The sequence below is a fragment of the Helobdella robusta genome, assembly GCF_000326865.2.
Source record: "Helobdella robusta unplaced genomic scaffold HELROscaffold_39, whole genome shotgun sequence".
NCBI classification, from domain to species: domain Eukaryota; kingdom Metazoa; phylum Annelida; class Clitellata; order Rhynchobdellida; family Glossiphoniidae; genus Helobdella; species Helobdella robusta.
In genome coordinates this window covers 362187-380534 of record NW_008704865.1, presented here as the reverse complement: position 1 = coordinate 380534, position 18348 = coordinate 362187, and the positions used below count along the sequence as shown (strand labels likewise).

General features: G+C 29.7%; 2 protein-coding genes across 2 annotated transcripts; one reads left to right on the top strand and one right to left on the bottom strand.

Moving 5' to 3' along the window:
• The first annotated feature begins 437 nt into the window (after positions 1-437).
• Positions 438-6065, top strand: HELRODRAFT_185812 (hypothetical protein). The gene is made up of 12 exons (XM_009024051.1): positions 438-633; positions 1109-1191; positions 1275-1441; positions 1669-1881; positions 2439-2531; positions 2819-2889; positions 3131-3241; positions 3571-3738; positions 4196-4303; positions 4494-4576; positions 5069-5949; positions 6031-6065. The coding sequence occupies exons 1-11, from the start codon at positions 554-556 to the stop codon at positions 5164-5166; spliced, it is 1275 nt and encodes a 424-aa protein (XP_009022299.1). The 5' UTR covers positions 438-553; the 3' UTR covers positions 5167-5949; positions 6031-6065.
• Positions 6066-11664: 5599 nt separating this feature from the next.
• On the bottom strand, positions 11665-12292 carry HELRODRAFT_84146 (hypothetical protein; the record flags this gene model as incomplete). The annotated part of the gene is made up of 2 exons (XM_009024006.1): positions 11665-11898; positions 12029-12292. 2 exons carry the CDS (start codon positions 12290-12292, stop codon positions 11665-11667), a joined length of 498 nt encoding a protein of 165 aa, XP_009022254.1.
• Between the last annotated feature and the right edge of the window lie 6056 nt (positions 12293-18348).

Below are 18348 nucleotides of genomic sequence, written 5' to 3'. Positions count from 1 at the left end.
CAACAGAAACAAGGAAACACCAAGGAAATTGGCGAAAATGGCTAACTGAACGTCGGTAATCATTTCTGTTTTATTTTCAGCAGACAACGGAACCTGAAAAAATAAATTATAATATATGTTACTAATTAAAAAAAACTAATTAATCAACCACTTACCAGAGGCCGAAACACTATATGAATTAATAAATGATACCGAGCGACAGAATCAAACACTTTTTTGCAGGAAATACGTGTGTTTATTATGAAATAAATTTAAAAGTAAAATTTTAAAAATACTTATTTTAAGTAACAAATATTTAATTAGTTAAATATATAAACTAATAACAAAATTTATTAAAATTAAAATGTATTTTCAAACATTTAAAATTATGTAAAAAATTTTTAATTTAAATTATTTTTACAGCTCATCACTAATGATTAAATTTAAACAATGATTGAAAAAGATTTTCCTAAACAACGATTTCTTTCTTTTTATTAGTTGAGGTTTGCAAACGGACTCGAAAAAAGATTTACAAATTAGGCATCGTTGTTTTTGTGGTTGATTCGGTTTCAAAATGGCGGCGGCCGTTCCAGACCTTGAGACTGACGAGTCGGAATCTAACTTGCTTTTTTTCAACTTCAACCAGAATTATTCGTCAGTTTTTTTAAGCTTTTCAGTTTTAGACTTTTAGTAACTTAATTAATAATTTTAATTATTTACTGGCTTGAATAAAAAATCATTGACATTTAATTTATTGATATTAATCAACAATTTTTTGTGGGATTTGGCATGTTGTGGTACACATGTGCATGCAACAATCATGCTGCCTATTTTTCTTACTTAAGCATTTAATTTTTAATGTTAGTTTTTTTAAGCTTTTTAGTTTTAGACTTTTAGTAACGAGTAACTTAATTAATAATTTTAATTATTTACTGATTTGTGGTACATATGTGTATGAAACGATCATGCTGCCTATTTTCTTACTTCAGCATTTAATATTTAATTTTGAATGTTGAAATAAAAATTTTTAGCTCAATTATTTTTTATTTAATTAAATATTTATTTAAAATATGTCCAATGTGCTGATTAAGACAAATTTTTTAAATAAAATAAAAATTATAAATTCTAGCGCTATTTCAGTTGGTACAAAAACTGGATACAGATTACTGTCATTAGCTTCTATCGACAAGTTTGACGTCGTGCATGAAGATGGTATACATATATTTTTCAGTAGTTTTCCATTTATAATTCATTTGCTATGCTAAATGCTCAATTTGATATTCTTATTTTTTCAGACACCCCAGAAGTCAATGCGATCGACAGGTTTTTTTCCAGTAGTTTGTTGGCTTTAGTTAGTTTGACAGCCCCCAGAAAACTGAGGGTATGCCATTTTAAGAAGACCCAAGAAATATGTAACTTCAGCTATTCTAGTGCCATTTTAGGAGTCAAGCTCAACAGAACGGTATAAATTTAAAAATTGACCTTTTAATATATTTGCTCACAAGTTTATTAAATATATATTTTTTCCATATTTTTGAGAAAAATAATTAACAATACTCAAATTTATTGGCACAATGTGATGCTATTTAGTGGCTGAAGTTGTAGTTAGTTTATTAATATATGTCAGAACCACATGCATACTCAATGATAGTTCAACATCTTTATAATATAATTGAATATCTTTGCAAGTCACATGCGATATTACAGAGGTTGGTGGTCTGTTTGGAAGACAGTATACACATCCACGGTCTCAAGGACATGAGAACCTTGCACAGCATCAACAACATACCATACAATCCAAAGGGTCTTTTTGCATTAGCCTCTGGCAATGAAAACTGCTTCCTTGCTTGGCCTTCAAGCAATATCATCGGGGAGGTCCATGTTTTCGACTGTATCAGTCAGGTTCTTGTTCATTCACTTTTTAGTTTTTTGTTGTAGTTTTGACACCATAGTTTGTATTGCTTTAATCAAAGTTTTTTGTTCTCAAAATTTGTCACATTTTTTTTATATAGGTGAAAATAATTTTGATAATGGAGTTGAAAAATTTGTGATGAAAAAATTAAACTCAAGAGCTTTAAGACTGAACTCAGTTGATTCGAATAACTTATGTGACAATTCCAAATTCAATTAAAATTTGTATGCTATATAATAAAAAAGTTTGTAAACTATGTGAGGTCAAATGCGAAAGTTTTCTAATGTAGATGAATTTTTAAAAATACGAACCAAATTTGAAAACGAATCTTTTTCAAATTTATCTATCTACCTGTCTGATGATCTAATTAGTAATAAATTTGGACATTTTAAATAGGAAATGATTGATTAATTAAGTCGATTTGGAAGCTCAAAGTTTTAAGAGTTCAGTATTGTAAACGTGTAATTACTCCAGCAAAAACAAGCACTAAGAGGATGTGTAGTATAAAATTGAATTTGTCTCTATATATTTATTTTTCATTGGACAGAGGGATATAACAACCATACATGCCCATGACAATCCATTAGCTGCCATAGCATTCAGTACATCTTCATCTATGATAGCCACTGCATCTGAAAAAGTATTGTTCATTTTATTTTTCATTATTTTCATCTGGCTTTCCATTTTGGTAGCTTTAAATTTTTTTTTAACGATTGGTGGACATCAGTTCATTTGGTTATATTTTTTAAATTATAATCATTTGCACTTGTAATATTGAGTATGTATATATGAGTATTATAATGAATATTCATAATATATATATATATATATATATATATATATATATATATTCTCAAATGTGTGAATGGTGGGAATTGGATGTTGGATGTTGAATGACAAACCACCATCACCACCAACAACAAACAGGGTACAATCATCAGAGTTTTCTCACTGCCTGATGGTCAGAAGATTTTTGAATTCAGAAGAGGAGTTAAAAGGTTGTTTAGTATCATTTTATCTATTTTTTGGTTTTAATTCCCATGAAAAAAATTGAAAAACTTGTTAATTTTATTTATCTTAGATATTAAATTAAAACTATTAGTTGATCGTTGTTTAGAGTAATACAAAATTGATGATTTTTAATACTCAGATAAGAGCACTGAATTTGAAAATGGCATGGATGTTATGCTTAATATGGAAACTTTTGGTAATAACTTGATATTACGCTTGAACATGCAGGTGCGCTACGATACATTCACTTTCATTCAGTCAAGACTCTCGTTTCCTCTGTTGTTCCAGCAACACGGAGACCATTCACATCTTCAACCTGGAAAGCACCAAAGATGAGAAGTTTGTTTTTGTTTTGTTAACCTATATATATTTGTATGCTTCATTCAACTTTGTCTACTACTTTTCATTTTTGCATACTTGTCTCAGCTGCAAGTGACTTTTCTATATATTGTATGGTTGCATGGTTTTTTTGGTTTGGTAAGAACAAATTGGGTTTTTTTACAATATGCTTGCAAGTTTTTTTTTGAATTCTTGAACCAATGTTGTGAATTTGAATCAATAAATTTTGTATAACCTTTTCAAAAATGTATCGACATGTCTAAATTTAGATGAAGGAATCAATGTATTAAGATATGAAATTTGTGATTTAAAATTTGTGATTGATGAAGGCCCGTAGAAGAGTCGCAAGGTGGTTGGATGGACTATCTTAGTGGGGCCCTCAGGACATCGGCCTCTTACCTGCCAACACAAGTTACCGAAATTTTAAACCAGGGACGTGACTTTGCCGTTGCACGACTCCACAAAGCTGGTCTCAAGAATGTCAGCGCCATCGCTTGGTAATGAAAAATTCAATGATTTTATTGTGTATTTATTTCTTAACGATTTGTTGAAAAATAATTTTTTCCCATAAACTTGTTTATATAATTAGTTAATATATAATTTCCCTGCAGTCTTGCACAAAATCTTTGTTTTGTGCATCGTTAACTGTTGCACAGGACCAGACACTTCAGGAATGTTAGAGTTGTAGTGAAGTTATTTAACATAGTGTAGATTGCACATTGTTACCATCACTGTTTGGAAATATTACATGCGTTGTTAACCATTTAATAGTTGCTGCATTGTTAATTTGATGGCTTGATGAATAAATGTTGAAACACCGCTAACTAGTTTAATTTGCACCATATCAAAGACCGTTGACGAATAAAAACAGTGAAATAGAAAGCACTAAATATTTTAAGTAACAAGTTACGGTCTCATTGCATTATCATTGATTTGTTGTTTGTTGCCTGGCAGCATACAGAGAGCAACCTACGTGCTGGTAGCCTGTGAGGATGGCTTCTTGTACGTCTTCAACTTCAACACATCTATTGGAGGAGAGTGTCCCTATGTTAAACGGCTCAGGTAAGATGCACTGGCACTTTATTTTTATTTCAGCAAAAATTTTTTTCGCTAGTTTAAGTCCATCTTGATATTTATGTCTACGTTGTTTCTTTTCTTAAAAACTATTTAGTTAAGCATCTAGATATTTGTTAATGTTATTTATTCATTAAATATGTTAGATAAATTTTTATGGAACGATCGTTTATTTCAGGTTTGATGTTATGGGCGAAAGCGGGAATGCAGAGGTTGCTGATTCCATGTTAATTAACGGAGCAGCGGCTTCTTGGCCATTTAGTTAGTTATGCATTGTGCATAGTTATGGTAGGCTTCTTAGTATTTTTCTTTTCTGAATATTCTTCATTGCCTTCTGTTTCATTCATTTCTACTAATATTTGGTTAATTATTAATTAATTGACCACTCAATTGATGCACAATTAAAAATTCGGTGATCGCCTGCGTCACATGGCGACAGTCGGCAATTAAATGAGTGTGAACTTGGAAGGACAAAGTAAGATGGAAAGTTTGAGTTGTAACGCAATTTTTGAAAATCTAGTGGCAAAAAAAAATGAATAAGCTACGAAAAGCCTGCAAGATAGTTTAACACTTTAAATGAATTTAAATGGTAAAAATTTAATAAAAGATTAATAAAGAAGTCTGTGTTGTTGGTTTTAATTAACTCTAATTCTCTATCGGCAGTTAACTGGTTGGGAGGAATGTTTTGATGGATTTAATAATATAAATTTCATTAAATGTGAATCTATTATCAATGTTTTGTTGTTCATAAAGCGAAAGATGAACCTTCGGAGGACAGAGTTAAAGAGCCTGCAGACGATTTGAAATTGGATGATGAAAATGAGTTTCCACCCGTTGTGCATGGAAATTAACTGTTAAGTAATTAATATTTAATTAATAAGTGCTGTAATAAATGAGTTAATGAATGAACAAACATATGAGATATATTCGAGTATTTCCTTTCGTTTAATGAGACATTGTCAGTCTTTATAATATGTGTTACAAATGTTCGTGCATCTCTGTGTAAACGCTTGAAGCGAGCGAACATTTCTATGTTTGTATACACATTATATATTTTATATATACATTGATCATCTATTTTTATTTTGACTCGTGTATATATATTTTTTAAGTTTAAACGTTTTGAATTTTTTTTTTTTGATCATGCATTATAATATTTGTCCTGTCGAATGGTGAATCTACGTTGAACAGTCTTCGAGTGTCAACTGTATATTTTGGATTATGTTGCATTTGTTGTCATTTGACTGTATGTTTAAGCGAAACAGTTTTCCATTTAATTAAGTATTATTAACCAATAAACATTTTCCATAAATATGGGATCGTTGCGTTCCAAAATTCCAACAAGGGATTCAATGGCTCATTTGTTTCATGTGACTGTACCGAGTTTTTGTGTTATCAACGATAATAATAAATTGCATTTTAATTATGGTGGATTCTCGATGTAGACATCACATCTCTGAAATTCTCACTTTTTCGGCTACAGTTTTTTTCTTATTTAACAAGACTGACGGCAAAAGAACCTTTGTGGCTTTCCGCTTTATATCAATTTTCGCTCAATTTTCCTTGTTTTATTTGACGAAGATTCAGAATGTTTTTAAAATTGGAGCGACCAAAATTTAGTATGTGTATGCGTGGGAAAGTTGATATATATATATACATATATGTGTGTGTATGTGTTTGTGTGTGTAGGTCTACACATATGTCGTTTGTTAGATAACAATTTAAAAAATAAAAGTTACACAATTTTTAATAAGTTATATTGGCATACTAACAAAACGATGACACATCTTACATCGGATGATTGAACGAATACCTTTCTAGTTTGTCTGTATTAAAGTCATTGACTCACAAAAACGTTGACTTACAATAAGCATACAAATCGTATATATATATATATGTATATGTGTGTGTGTGTGTGTAAAAATTATTTCAGGCTGTTAAATTTAGAAGAGTATTACAGCTATCGGCGAAAAACCCATTAAGGTTGGGAATAAGAGTTGAGAACAAAAAAATGCAAGATGTGGGGAAAAAAAGTATTACAAAAGAAGCGTGAGAGCGATGACAACCTTTTCTCTAATTTAATATAATCTTTTTACTTCATCAACATTTTCAGATATTTAGCATATTTTACTCACATCAAGCAACAGATGACATTTAAAAAATTAAGGTATCAGGTTTTGGTAGAAACTGACTGAAATTGTACGGTGTAATGTTGGTAGGAAATGTACGGTAATGTTGGTAAAAGAAACTAAGAATAAAAAGGTAAATAGTGAGTGGGCTTTGGCTTGAAAAAATTTGAGTTACAATAGAATTTTATAAAACCATAATTTTAAAAAAATGCAAACATCTGTTAATAAATTATGCTATATATATATATATATATATATATATATATATATATATATATAACGTTTATGTTGAGGGTATTATCATTAATTTAAAATTTAATTTAATACTGATAAAAATGTAAAAATAATTAAAATAGAAGTAACTGTAATAGCAGGTCAAGAATCATGAACCATAACCCACCTAACCCATATCCTGATTTCGAATTTTTCAAAAATTAAACATTAAAGCAGCCAAATTAATGATTTAAATGTTACAAGTTTATGTTACTGAAAATGTGACACCTTTCCACCTCAGAGAACACATGGGTTGATTCTTGGCATTAATTATTGAAATGTAAATATTACAAGAAATAAAACCAATAAATAATTGTACACTTAATGTTGAAAGGTTGGTTTTTATCTCTCTTGATCATCTCTTAAAAAAAATCGGCTTCTTACCAGCCACTGCATTGTTCAACACGAGAATTGTTCTTTAAAAATGGGGCTAAATTTTATATAAAATTTAATGAATTAGACATTAAAACTCTTGAATAAAATTGATAAAATAATCCTGATGGAAAATGTACTTTCATGCAAAAATGTCATTTAGCAGCAAATCTCATGTTTCGCTAGTACGTTTCCTTTTCCGTGGTCTAATTTGAAGTTTTCTTGCTCTCAGTTACCAGCAGATCTTAATTTTGCTAAATTTATCATTGTCTGCTTTCGCTCTGCCATGACACTAGGTCAGTAAAAATTCGTTTACCAGACTCCGTCTATTTAATCCAACAACCGAACTTTTTCCAAAGTTCCAGTAATATATAATTTGCCAGTAATATCCATCCTCTCGTTAACAAAGTATCTTTAATCATTTAAATATATTTACATGGGAAGTAATGCGTCTAGATGTTTCAAAAATAGGGAATTGATTGATTCCCGTTTTACCGCTTTTAACTGAAATATTTTCAACTTTCACTTTCACATTCAATAGGAAGAAGTGAGTAATTATAAAACCAAAGGAAAAATTTGAAGCTGCTGATTATAAACCAATTAAATACAAAAATAAACCTTCAGTTAAAGGAAAGAAAAAAATGCGTATCCGGTTATAAAAAGTCTAAGCTAAACATGTCTTGAGAGTCTCGCATATAATAGAGTTGAAACTACTTGATGAGAAAGTGTCTAAATAAATTGAAGATGATTTTATATGACTGACTGAATGGCACCAATGAAACAAAGAATTAAGTTTAATAATAACAAAAATATTAAAATGAAACAAATTAAAAACCCGCTATATTATATACTATGAAATAAATCGGATGAATATATATAAGAATTGACGAATAAATAAAAATGCAGATTTGTGAATCAGACTACGAAATAAAACAAATTGCGTACAGACAGACCATTAATATTTGCGTGAAATGAATTGCCCGAAACACGCAATCCACTGCAAAGAGGCAACTAAAAACAGGTGAAAAAAATAATAAAAAAAGTAAAAACCGTCAGTCAGCATACAAGACAAATTGACACAAAAATTCGATTTCAAATGTAAGAAGATGTAAGAGCAACCGAACGTGTTTTTGATATAGATGTATCATTTTTATGATAACACGTAATAAAGATAATTGAATACATCCTGAATTTGTATATTATAAATAAACACAAGCAACAAAATCTGTAACAGAGAATAACAATCGGCAAAGAAAATATAAATTTAACTAAAATTTAAAAACAATTAATATTGAATGACAAATCTTTACAATAGGGCTTTCACTCAATTTAAATAAGCAATAACAATAATTACAATATCAACGGTAGCAGTTTGATGTAATCGCCAACAAAAGATAGATCAATAAATAGCTGAATGAATAGAAATGATAACAATAATAATAAACGTACAATGTCCATACGCTTACATGTATGTAAACTTGCATCTCCTTTACAAGCATATGCATTTACGTCGTGATATAGATTGTCGCTAATTACAAAAATTTAAAAGAATGCAACGGCGGGACATTTCGCGCCTTAAGAAGGATGAATAACAAACCAACGATATTGTGTTTATGTAGACAGTAAGTTAGACTTCATATCAAATTTAAGTATAATCCATGTTTTACGATGACTCAAGTTGAATATGCACCCACATTACGTAGTGTTATTCGCCCATGCAATACAGTTTAAATAAATGACTAAATATATTATTAATAATAAAGCAATCATTAAAATTAAAACACTTGACTCTCAGAGAAATGGGTTGAACTCAGCCGGATAAGTAGATCGCAGTGGCACTTCTTGGCCATCTGTTTGTGGAACTTGAGAGTTTGATGGAGATTGAAATTTTTGTTGGCTGTATAATGGCTGATGAAATGAACTGGATGAGTTGGCAGATGCCTGCAGTGGAAACTGAAACTGCCGACCGTCTGAAAATAGCGTAGGTGGAATATTAGAGGACACTGTACCGTCGACAACGAACGGATTGGATGACTGGCTGGGAAGTGACGGTGATGTTCCTCGGCTGCTGTTGATCGTGATGGAAGCAGTGTTGGTGAGGGTAAAGGGGTTGAATGGGGCAGGGGCCACTGACGAACAACAAAAGTTCAACATTTATTTCCAATAACTTTTTCAATTTTTATGAAAATTAATAAAGGATCAACATAATTATTATAAATTAATCAAAATAATAACTACTGAAAGATCAGTTTAAAGATAAATAAATAATATTATAATATATTTGAATGAATAATAACCAATTGATTTTTGTTTAGACATCAAGTTATCTAAATTGACAAGAGCAGCATTTTCGCCAAGAAAGTCTTTTGGTGATTTGCCCCTCTGGTGTTGCTGTACTTGTTGTTGATACTCCTCTTCTTGTCGATGCTGTTCTGATGTGGAATTCTTTTCCACCCAAGGCCCTGTGTGTTTGTCATTGATGACCAAAACATTCTTCGTCACAATACACTACTACGTAACACATATGTCATGGCATTTTGTTAAAACTAACACCACTAAACTAAATATACTAAAGTATAATAAGTCTAATTTTGGTGCAGTACAACACAACAATTGTCATCTAAATGGATGTCAAATACATTTGAAAAAATGGAAGCATTGAATTCTGCTATAGGTAGCTAGATGCAATGAAAGTAGTATTATAAATGACCAAACATAATCAAATTATCAAAGGAATGTTTGACAGCCTACAAAATTGTTACAAAACATGTTTAATTAATAATACAATTGACATTATAGTACAGAAACAAAACATATAAAATTTATTCAAATGCTATAGACCTTGAAGATTGTTATTCATTGGTTTTTCATCAGAAGTTGTTTGAGGTTCCTGCTGGTCACCTAAACCTGACATCAACATGGATTTTGTTCTGTTACTAATTTCTTCAAATTCATCAACCACCGATGTTTTCTTCTTTTCAGGAGAAGATGACGACGAGAGATTTTGTGGCTTGGTGTCGTGGCTCATCACTGATGCAGGCCATGCTAATTTGAACAAAATAATTCATAATACATCCTTAATATATAAAACCACATAACGTAATTCAATGTGGAAAAAAAAATAAATTTTTGATTTATCAAACTCGGAAAAATAATGTTACTTTTGACATCAAACAATTACATTTACAAGCAAATAGAAAAAAAGATTACAAACCAGCTGGTGGTACAGTATCAAACCAATGTTTATCTTCATTGAGCCAGGGATTTTTTAAACTGCCATCATCATCACCAACGTCATCATCAGGTGACCTCCAACATGACCAGACGTCATTTGAAGCTGTGCCACTTGCTGCTGCTGCACTGAACTTTGGGTCTGTGGCTGGCGAAGCATGCTTACCATTCTCCATCGGTGTAATGGGTTAGGTCAAATAAAAAATATAAACGTGTACAACTAATCAGTTTGTAAAAATTATATTTAAACAAGAATCATTTTGTTAATGAAATTTATGAAAAGATTTTCTTACTTTTAATGATTGCTTCAACCTGGCTTCCTTCTCTTCTAACTTGCTTTGCTGCAGAGCCATTTGCAGTTTAAATTCATCTCCTTAGGAATAGAAGCGAGAACAAATTAAAACTCAGATGATAAACAATTTATTTAAGTTATCAAGAAATTTAGCTTCGATTAAATTAACAATTTAATTAAATATTTTCATCCCAACCTAAACACTTCAAACAAATGTCAACAATGCTATCATCGTTACAAAGCAACATAATTACACAACATCTCATCATTAGAAAGTTAAACAGACCCTTGATTAACTTCATCTGTTGTTCATGTTCCTCCTTACTCATTGCCAGTGCCAGCTCCAATTGTAACTCTTCTTCCCCCATAGATGTCGGTCGAACAGCTTCCAATTCAGCTGTTGAAATGAAAATTATTTTGGTCACTAGATATTTTTATAAAACATATTCAAGAAACAAAATTAAAACCATAGACATGAATGAACAAATGGTTAAGTATAATTACGAAAACTGAACAAATCTATGAATAGGATGATGCAAAACATACACACCATCCAGAGGTCCACCATCTGATGACCACGAACTTGGGGATCCAACTGAAAATCAAATAAATAAACATAATTTATTCCATCAAACCAAAAAAAAAAATTAAAAAACTGAATTTGAAAAATAATGACAAACATCCAGAATATCTGCCAACAACACTATCAGGGTAGGCAAGGACACTGGGTAAGATTGGACTGGCTGTTGCATAACTTGGACCTGTCTGCAAGAAAATTTTAAGATATGCATCCACAGGACTGAACTTTAACATGTAAGCCAGTGTTAATATGATTTTAAGGTATACTTAGATAAAAGATTATAACAATTACAGCTTGGATGGATTTCATATTTGAAATATTCAAAAAATTTATTTTCAAAGTATTTTTAAAAATTTTTACAACTCATGGAACAGTATCTGATTGAATAAAACTAAGAAAAAATATCAGTAAAAATGACTTGCAATTTCGACAGTTTTAAACAAACAATTAGTACAACTAATTATAGAATGTATCACACTATGACAAAAATGCTAACACCGACACCAGAACTTGTCTGGGCGAATCTTTCTTTAGCTTTTAATGCTTTGGCCCTTTCATTCTTCAGTCTTTCATTGTCTTTTAGTAAAGAAGACAACTGTTTGGCTTTCTCTCTCACATTTGAACCATAGTCTTTGGCATCTTCAACATACTGAAAGTCTTTAAGTGTCTGTATTGCAAATATATTTTCCTTGCACTGCTGTGTGACCTGTTAGATAAGCATTTTAAAAAATCATAAAAAGCAAAATACATCAATTTCTTTTAAAAAATTTAATAAGGAAGTACACAGTAAATTGAATAAACTTTATTGATAGTCTATATATCCAAAACAAACATACCTTTTCACTACCAGTTTTGACAATGTATTCTAGAAGAACAAGAGATTTATAAACATGTCTCCAGTTTTTTCCAGAATCATTAAGTCTTTTCCATATCATTTGCATTATTTCTGTGAATGCTAAGACATTATAAGTTAGATCAGCAATTTCAGTCATTAAGGTACTGGACGGGCCCCATGGATCATTGGACGTGGCCTCCCTCACCTTAACCTGGGCATCCGAATAATTTTTAACAACATTTTTTAACGTTCTTCTGAAGGGCATCATTTCTTTCAAACAGATAAAAATCTAATAAATGTAATAAAATGTTTATTTTCATCAGTTTTTTAATATTAAAACTTTAAATTTAAAACTAGATCTGATTAGTGATTAGCCATTAATTAATTAATTAAATTCATATTATATTAGCTAGGTAATGCTGATCTAATTGATGGTGATGCTGATGATCATGACATAAATTTACAAATAAAATTGTGCAAAGTACAAGTGCACAAATTAGTTAAAAATTGCATATTTTGAAAGAAAGAATTTCTGAAAAAAAAAATTATGATAAATTGTTTTCAATTTTATTTAATTATTAAATAAATTTAATATTTTAATTCTAATGTAAGCAAAAAGAAAAAAATCAGAATGTTTTTATTTTATAGTTTTTACTTTTGTGTATAGATTACAATTATATACAAGACTAGCATACATTTTTAATTAATTTAATTATTAAAAAATTCAATTAAATTAAATTTTTAAAATTTAAATTATAATTAAATAAATATATAAATTATAAAGAGAAAAAAACAGAAATCCAAACTAACAATACTTATGTCAAGTCATTTCTCAAATCTGAAATTTTGTAAGAAATAACAGGCCGTTGCAGACAAACATGCAACCATTTTTTTTCTGTCCGTTCAACAAGACAACATAAATTTGTTCTGAAAATTTTCGTTATTTTTGGCTATTTATTGAGGGACTGAGTGTAACAACCGCAACTGCAAAGTTTTGCAGAAAATAAAATTCTTGTGTTGCATAACCACTATATAGTTCAGTGATAGTTCAGTGATAATAATATAAAGAATACGTAGAATGTGTATTTTAAATATATGCTGTATTACAAATTTTCAACACACATCAAACCAGTGGAGAAAAAAATTGATATATTCAAAAAACATTGATTTTTAGAATAATGTAATTATTGAAATATCATAGTGCCAGTTTAGTTTGAGTAACCTGACCGAATTACCATGAAAATGTTTATAATATTATGTGATAATACATAAAGAGAATGTATTTTAGTTATGTGATCAACGCTTTTATTCAAATGTATGTTAAAATACAACCCTAATGGATTTAACAGTGAAAACCACCTGCGAACTACCTATGTGGATTCAGAAAAAAGATGCACAAACATTGAAATACGTAAAATTTCATGAGCCCAAACAATTATAGTTAGATGCTAAAGCTCTAAACAATAATCTCTTTCTACACCATGCTTTTTTTAACTAGGTACTTCTCAGTCACGTACAAATCACAGAATAAATCTAGAAAGTTATGTTTGTAAAAAATTTAATCAAGAAAAACCGTTGAACAACAAGAATCAAATTTTTGATCAAACAATCAGTTTTATTCCTATATCTACAGCTTCGTTTTAGGGATGTTCAATAACATTCCTCAAAGAACCATGCAAAAACTTTGGTCCACATCCTTGGTATTTTACAAAGGTAGCCAGGCTAGCCCTATTGCCCTACCTTAATCTTACCATTATAAAAATTACTAGAAACAAAATCTGTAATCATTGTCGTAGAAGAAACCTCCAAATTGACTTTGTCAAAACTAGGGTACGTCATAACAACGATAAGGTATGATATAATACGGTTTCTGGCCTGAAAAATAGCATTTGTAATAGACTTTTATCCGTATCCTTGTGCAGCTCTGATAAAAGCAGAACAAAGAAAATTGCGTTATGTAAATTTTGTACAAGAGCACACGAGGACACGACACACACGCATTGATATGCGCCCGCAAGCACAACATCTTTCGTGTAAATGAATACAGCCTAGGAATTTTGATCGGAGAGCATTCGAACCACGTGACAAAAACAAATAAGGAATGCCACTCCAGCTAAGTTAACCCGTCCAAATTCTTTATAATTCTTTTTATCTAGAATTTTTAAAAAGTAAAATATCATACAATGGGGAAAATCTAGTTTCTTCATTATTAGGCCGATGGTTTTGGAGAGCTTTGTTATAAAGACATACGATATGCTATCTGAGTTAATGGACAGCTGGATTAAGTGAGCAAAAACCCACGTAGAAAATATGTAACAATAAAGGGTCAGTCATTATATTCTCTATATATGGGGTCAGTAAACCAACGGGTTGAGTTTGTTCTAATAGGTATAGTTTATTTATTTTTTTATTTATTTTTTTTTATTTTACAAATTTTATTAACCACAAAAAATGGCTTGGAGACCATACAAGCTTATTAAGCTTTATAGGCCACCAAAAAGAAAAACAGAAACAATTTAAAAAATTATCAAGCGCATATACGATAACATAATTTGTTCGTTCAACTGTTTGACACAAAAGCATAGCACACTGCACATAAATTAAACGTTCGTAAAACAAAATGATAATGAAATGAAACTAAAATTTGATCCTTGTAGTGTTATCTAAAATGTGTTAGATCATACAACAAATATATAATTCAAACAAAGGCCAATAAATAAATACTAACATATATTCATGACATGCATTCAAAAAATAACAGCAATATAATTAAAATGTTCAATCATATGATTTTGCCGGAACAAACAACAAATTGAATTCAAACTAAGTCCAAGAATAAATATCAACATACATTCAAGACATACATTCAAAAACCAACAGCAATAAACTCAAAAATGTTTAATCATATTATATCAGCATAATAAATTAGAAATAACAAAGATTATTTGGAAACGTATAATAATATTTTATTAGAAAAATCAGAAATACTATTTAATAATTTGAACTCTGAAGGCAATCTATTCCAAAGTGAAACCCCGGAGGAGAAAACCGATAATTTATACATTACTAATCTAGGGTAAGGTTGAACATAATCATTCATTTGTCTTAAAACACGTAACTTTTTATCAGGAGCTTTAAAATGAATGGACAAATTAGGAGGCAATAAATTTTTATATAATTTAAACATAAATTTTAACAGACCAAAATTATATATTTGTTTAATTGTTAATAGATTAGCTTTTTGGTAAAAACTTGAGACATGGTCATACTTTTTCAAGAAAAAAAGACATCTAACAAAACTATTATAGGCCAATCTCAAAGAATTTAAGATGGGTCGTGCAACTATTACCCCATAACATTACGCCATATGTTAAATACGGATAATTAAACTGTAATATAATTTTTTAGTGACATCAAAACTAAGCTTGAACCTCAATTTACGAATGATACCAGTAATTTTAGAAATTTTACTTGATATGTGCATTATATGATTTAACCATGACAAATTGTCTGTAATTACAAAACCTAAAAATTTATTTGTATACACTCTTTCAATACTGTTATTATCAATTTTAATAGAAATCCCTAAATTATTAGCAACAATCTTAAAACCAAAAATCATATAGTTTGTTTTTTTATAATTTATATTTAAGTCATTTGATTTAAACCAACTGCATATTTTTTCCATTTCAGTGTTAAATGTATTGACCACAGTATTAATGTCTTTCCCAGAACATAAAATATTGGTATCATCAGCAAACAATATACTTTCAAGTGATTTACTGACAGTGGATAAATCATTTATAAAAATTAAAAATAACAAAGGCCCCAAAACTGAGCCTTGCGGGACACCAAATTTAATCAAAACATTCGATGACCGATGATTACCCAAAGCTACATATTGTTTACGATTTAATAGATAACTTTCAAACCATTTGTGTTGTACTCCACGAATACCAAGAGAATATAATTTCCTCAACAATAACGCATGATTAATAGAATCAAACGCTTTAGATAGATCTAAAAATAACCCAATAGTTATCGACTTATCTTCCATTTTACTAAGAATTCTCTCAACAAGATCTAACAACGCCAACTCAGTAGATTTACCTTTTCTAAATCCATATTGAGAATCATTGAAAAATTTGATATGTTTCAAATAATTATTTAAACGATTTGACATGATTTTTTCTAAGATTTTTGACAAAGATGATAGAACTGAAATTGGTCGATAATTGGACAGCAGATTAGTGGGACCATTTTTATGCAAGGGAATAACTTTAGCAATCTTAAAAAGATCGGGAAACATACCGGTGGCAAATGATTGATTAATAATATGACTAAGTGGATCAATAATGTTATATATTGTTTTTTTATGAAAAAAGAAGAAATACCATCATGGTTTGATGAATGAGAACACTTCAAATCATTGACATGTCCAAGAATTTCATCATTATCAACTAAATTCAAATAAAAAGAGTTTACGGTAAAATTTGAGGAAATATTGTCCAAAAAAATATTACTTTGAGAACCATCATTGTGTTTAATAATAGTGGTAAAATAATTATTGAATGCTTCACATATATTCTTCGGATTATCTATTATCAAACCATCTACATTTATTTCACTGATAGGATTATTAGGTCGGGATCTAATTAATTTATTAATATATTGCCAAATTACTTTTGTATTGTTTTTATTTTTTTCAAATATATCGTTATAGTAATTTTTTTCAGAAATAATAACTAATTTATTTAATTTATTACGATATTTTTTATAAATTTAAAAATTAAGTTCAGAAGGATTTTTAATATACAATTTATATAATTTTGATTTAACTTTGAATGATTTAAGGATACCCTTTGTTAGCCACGGATTTTTGATTTTACAAGATCTCATTTTGCGGATGAAACCAGTAAAAAAATTAATAAATGATGAAGTATATTTGTTTAAATCGGTAAATTGATTTAAACAACTCCAGTCAAAATTAGATAAAACGGAACTAAACTTCTATTTGATACAACACGAGCAGAATAAGTATCCGAGTTATTTATGAAACTAATATTATTGCAAACAGTGAAAACAGGTAAGTGGTCAGAAATATCAAAATATAGGATGCCTGAAGTGTGATTGACAATATTATTAGTGAAAATGTTATCAAACAACGTCGAAGTATTTTTAGTTATACGTGTAGGTGAATTAATTAACGGCACTAACGAAAATGACAGTCATTTTCTTTGCGGAAAGAAAAACCAATTTTGTAGCAGTCATCTTTAGCCATATCAATGTTAAAATCACCTGATATATAAATTTTAGTTTTATGCCTGTTTCAATTTTATAAACAATTCTTCTAGTTGTTGAATAAAAAAATTGTAATTAGTATTAGGTGGACGATAGATGGAACAAAACAATATGTCAGATCCTTTACCTGCAATATTATTAATATCTATAGCTAACCAATCAAATACATCCTTTACTGTACACAAATCTGTACGAATTTTATAAACAACATCCTTTCTTAAGTAAACACCTACACCACCACCACCCCTCAGTCTTCTATTATTCTAAGTATATTATGCGTTTCATTATGAATGTTTTTAATTGAAACGTTTTATGTACGTGTATATATAATATATACTACTTACTTACCCATATATACATGATACTTAAAATATATGTTCTAAGTTATAACCTATACATAGTTAAACGTTTGTGCACATTTTTACAATAAACATTAGTACCAGAACTTTTATAATGCGTGCACGTCACATTTAAAACGCGTATCACAATATATTATCTTTGATAGCGTTTTAAAAATTTGTACAACAAATAACGTACAAAGTGTACAGTTTGTGTTACTTTTCCGAATTGGTCTCCGACGTTTATATATGTCCATGAACGTTTCGTTCGTCTGTATCGGCCCAGACACGTCTGATTTTGCCGAACTTTGATTTTGTTAGGGTTGGACATTGTCGGAATTTGATTCCTCATTGTTTTTTTAATTTTTATAGCCATCTGAACTTTTATTTCTGCTGAATAAAATGGACAAATGGATGGATTCGTCCCAATATTTGTGAGTTCGCGTGACGTATATTATTATTTGTGCACTTGTCTCTAGTCTGTTTCCATGATTTCAAGTAGTTTTATCGTAAATTTGTCCGTAACTTCTTTTTTATTCAAGAATTTAAAAGTTTCTAATTATTTGAACGCTTTATCTTTTCTTTTTTTTAGGTATATGAGGTCCGTTAATTTTCTTAATCTTTTTATATTTCCTATTAATGGTTTTTTGAAGATGGCTTCTAGTTTGTTAAATTTAATAAA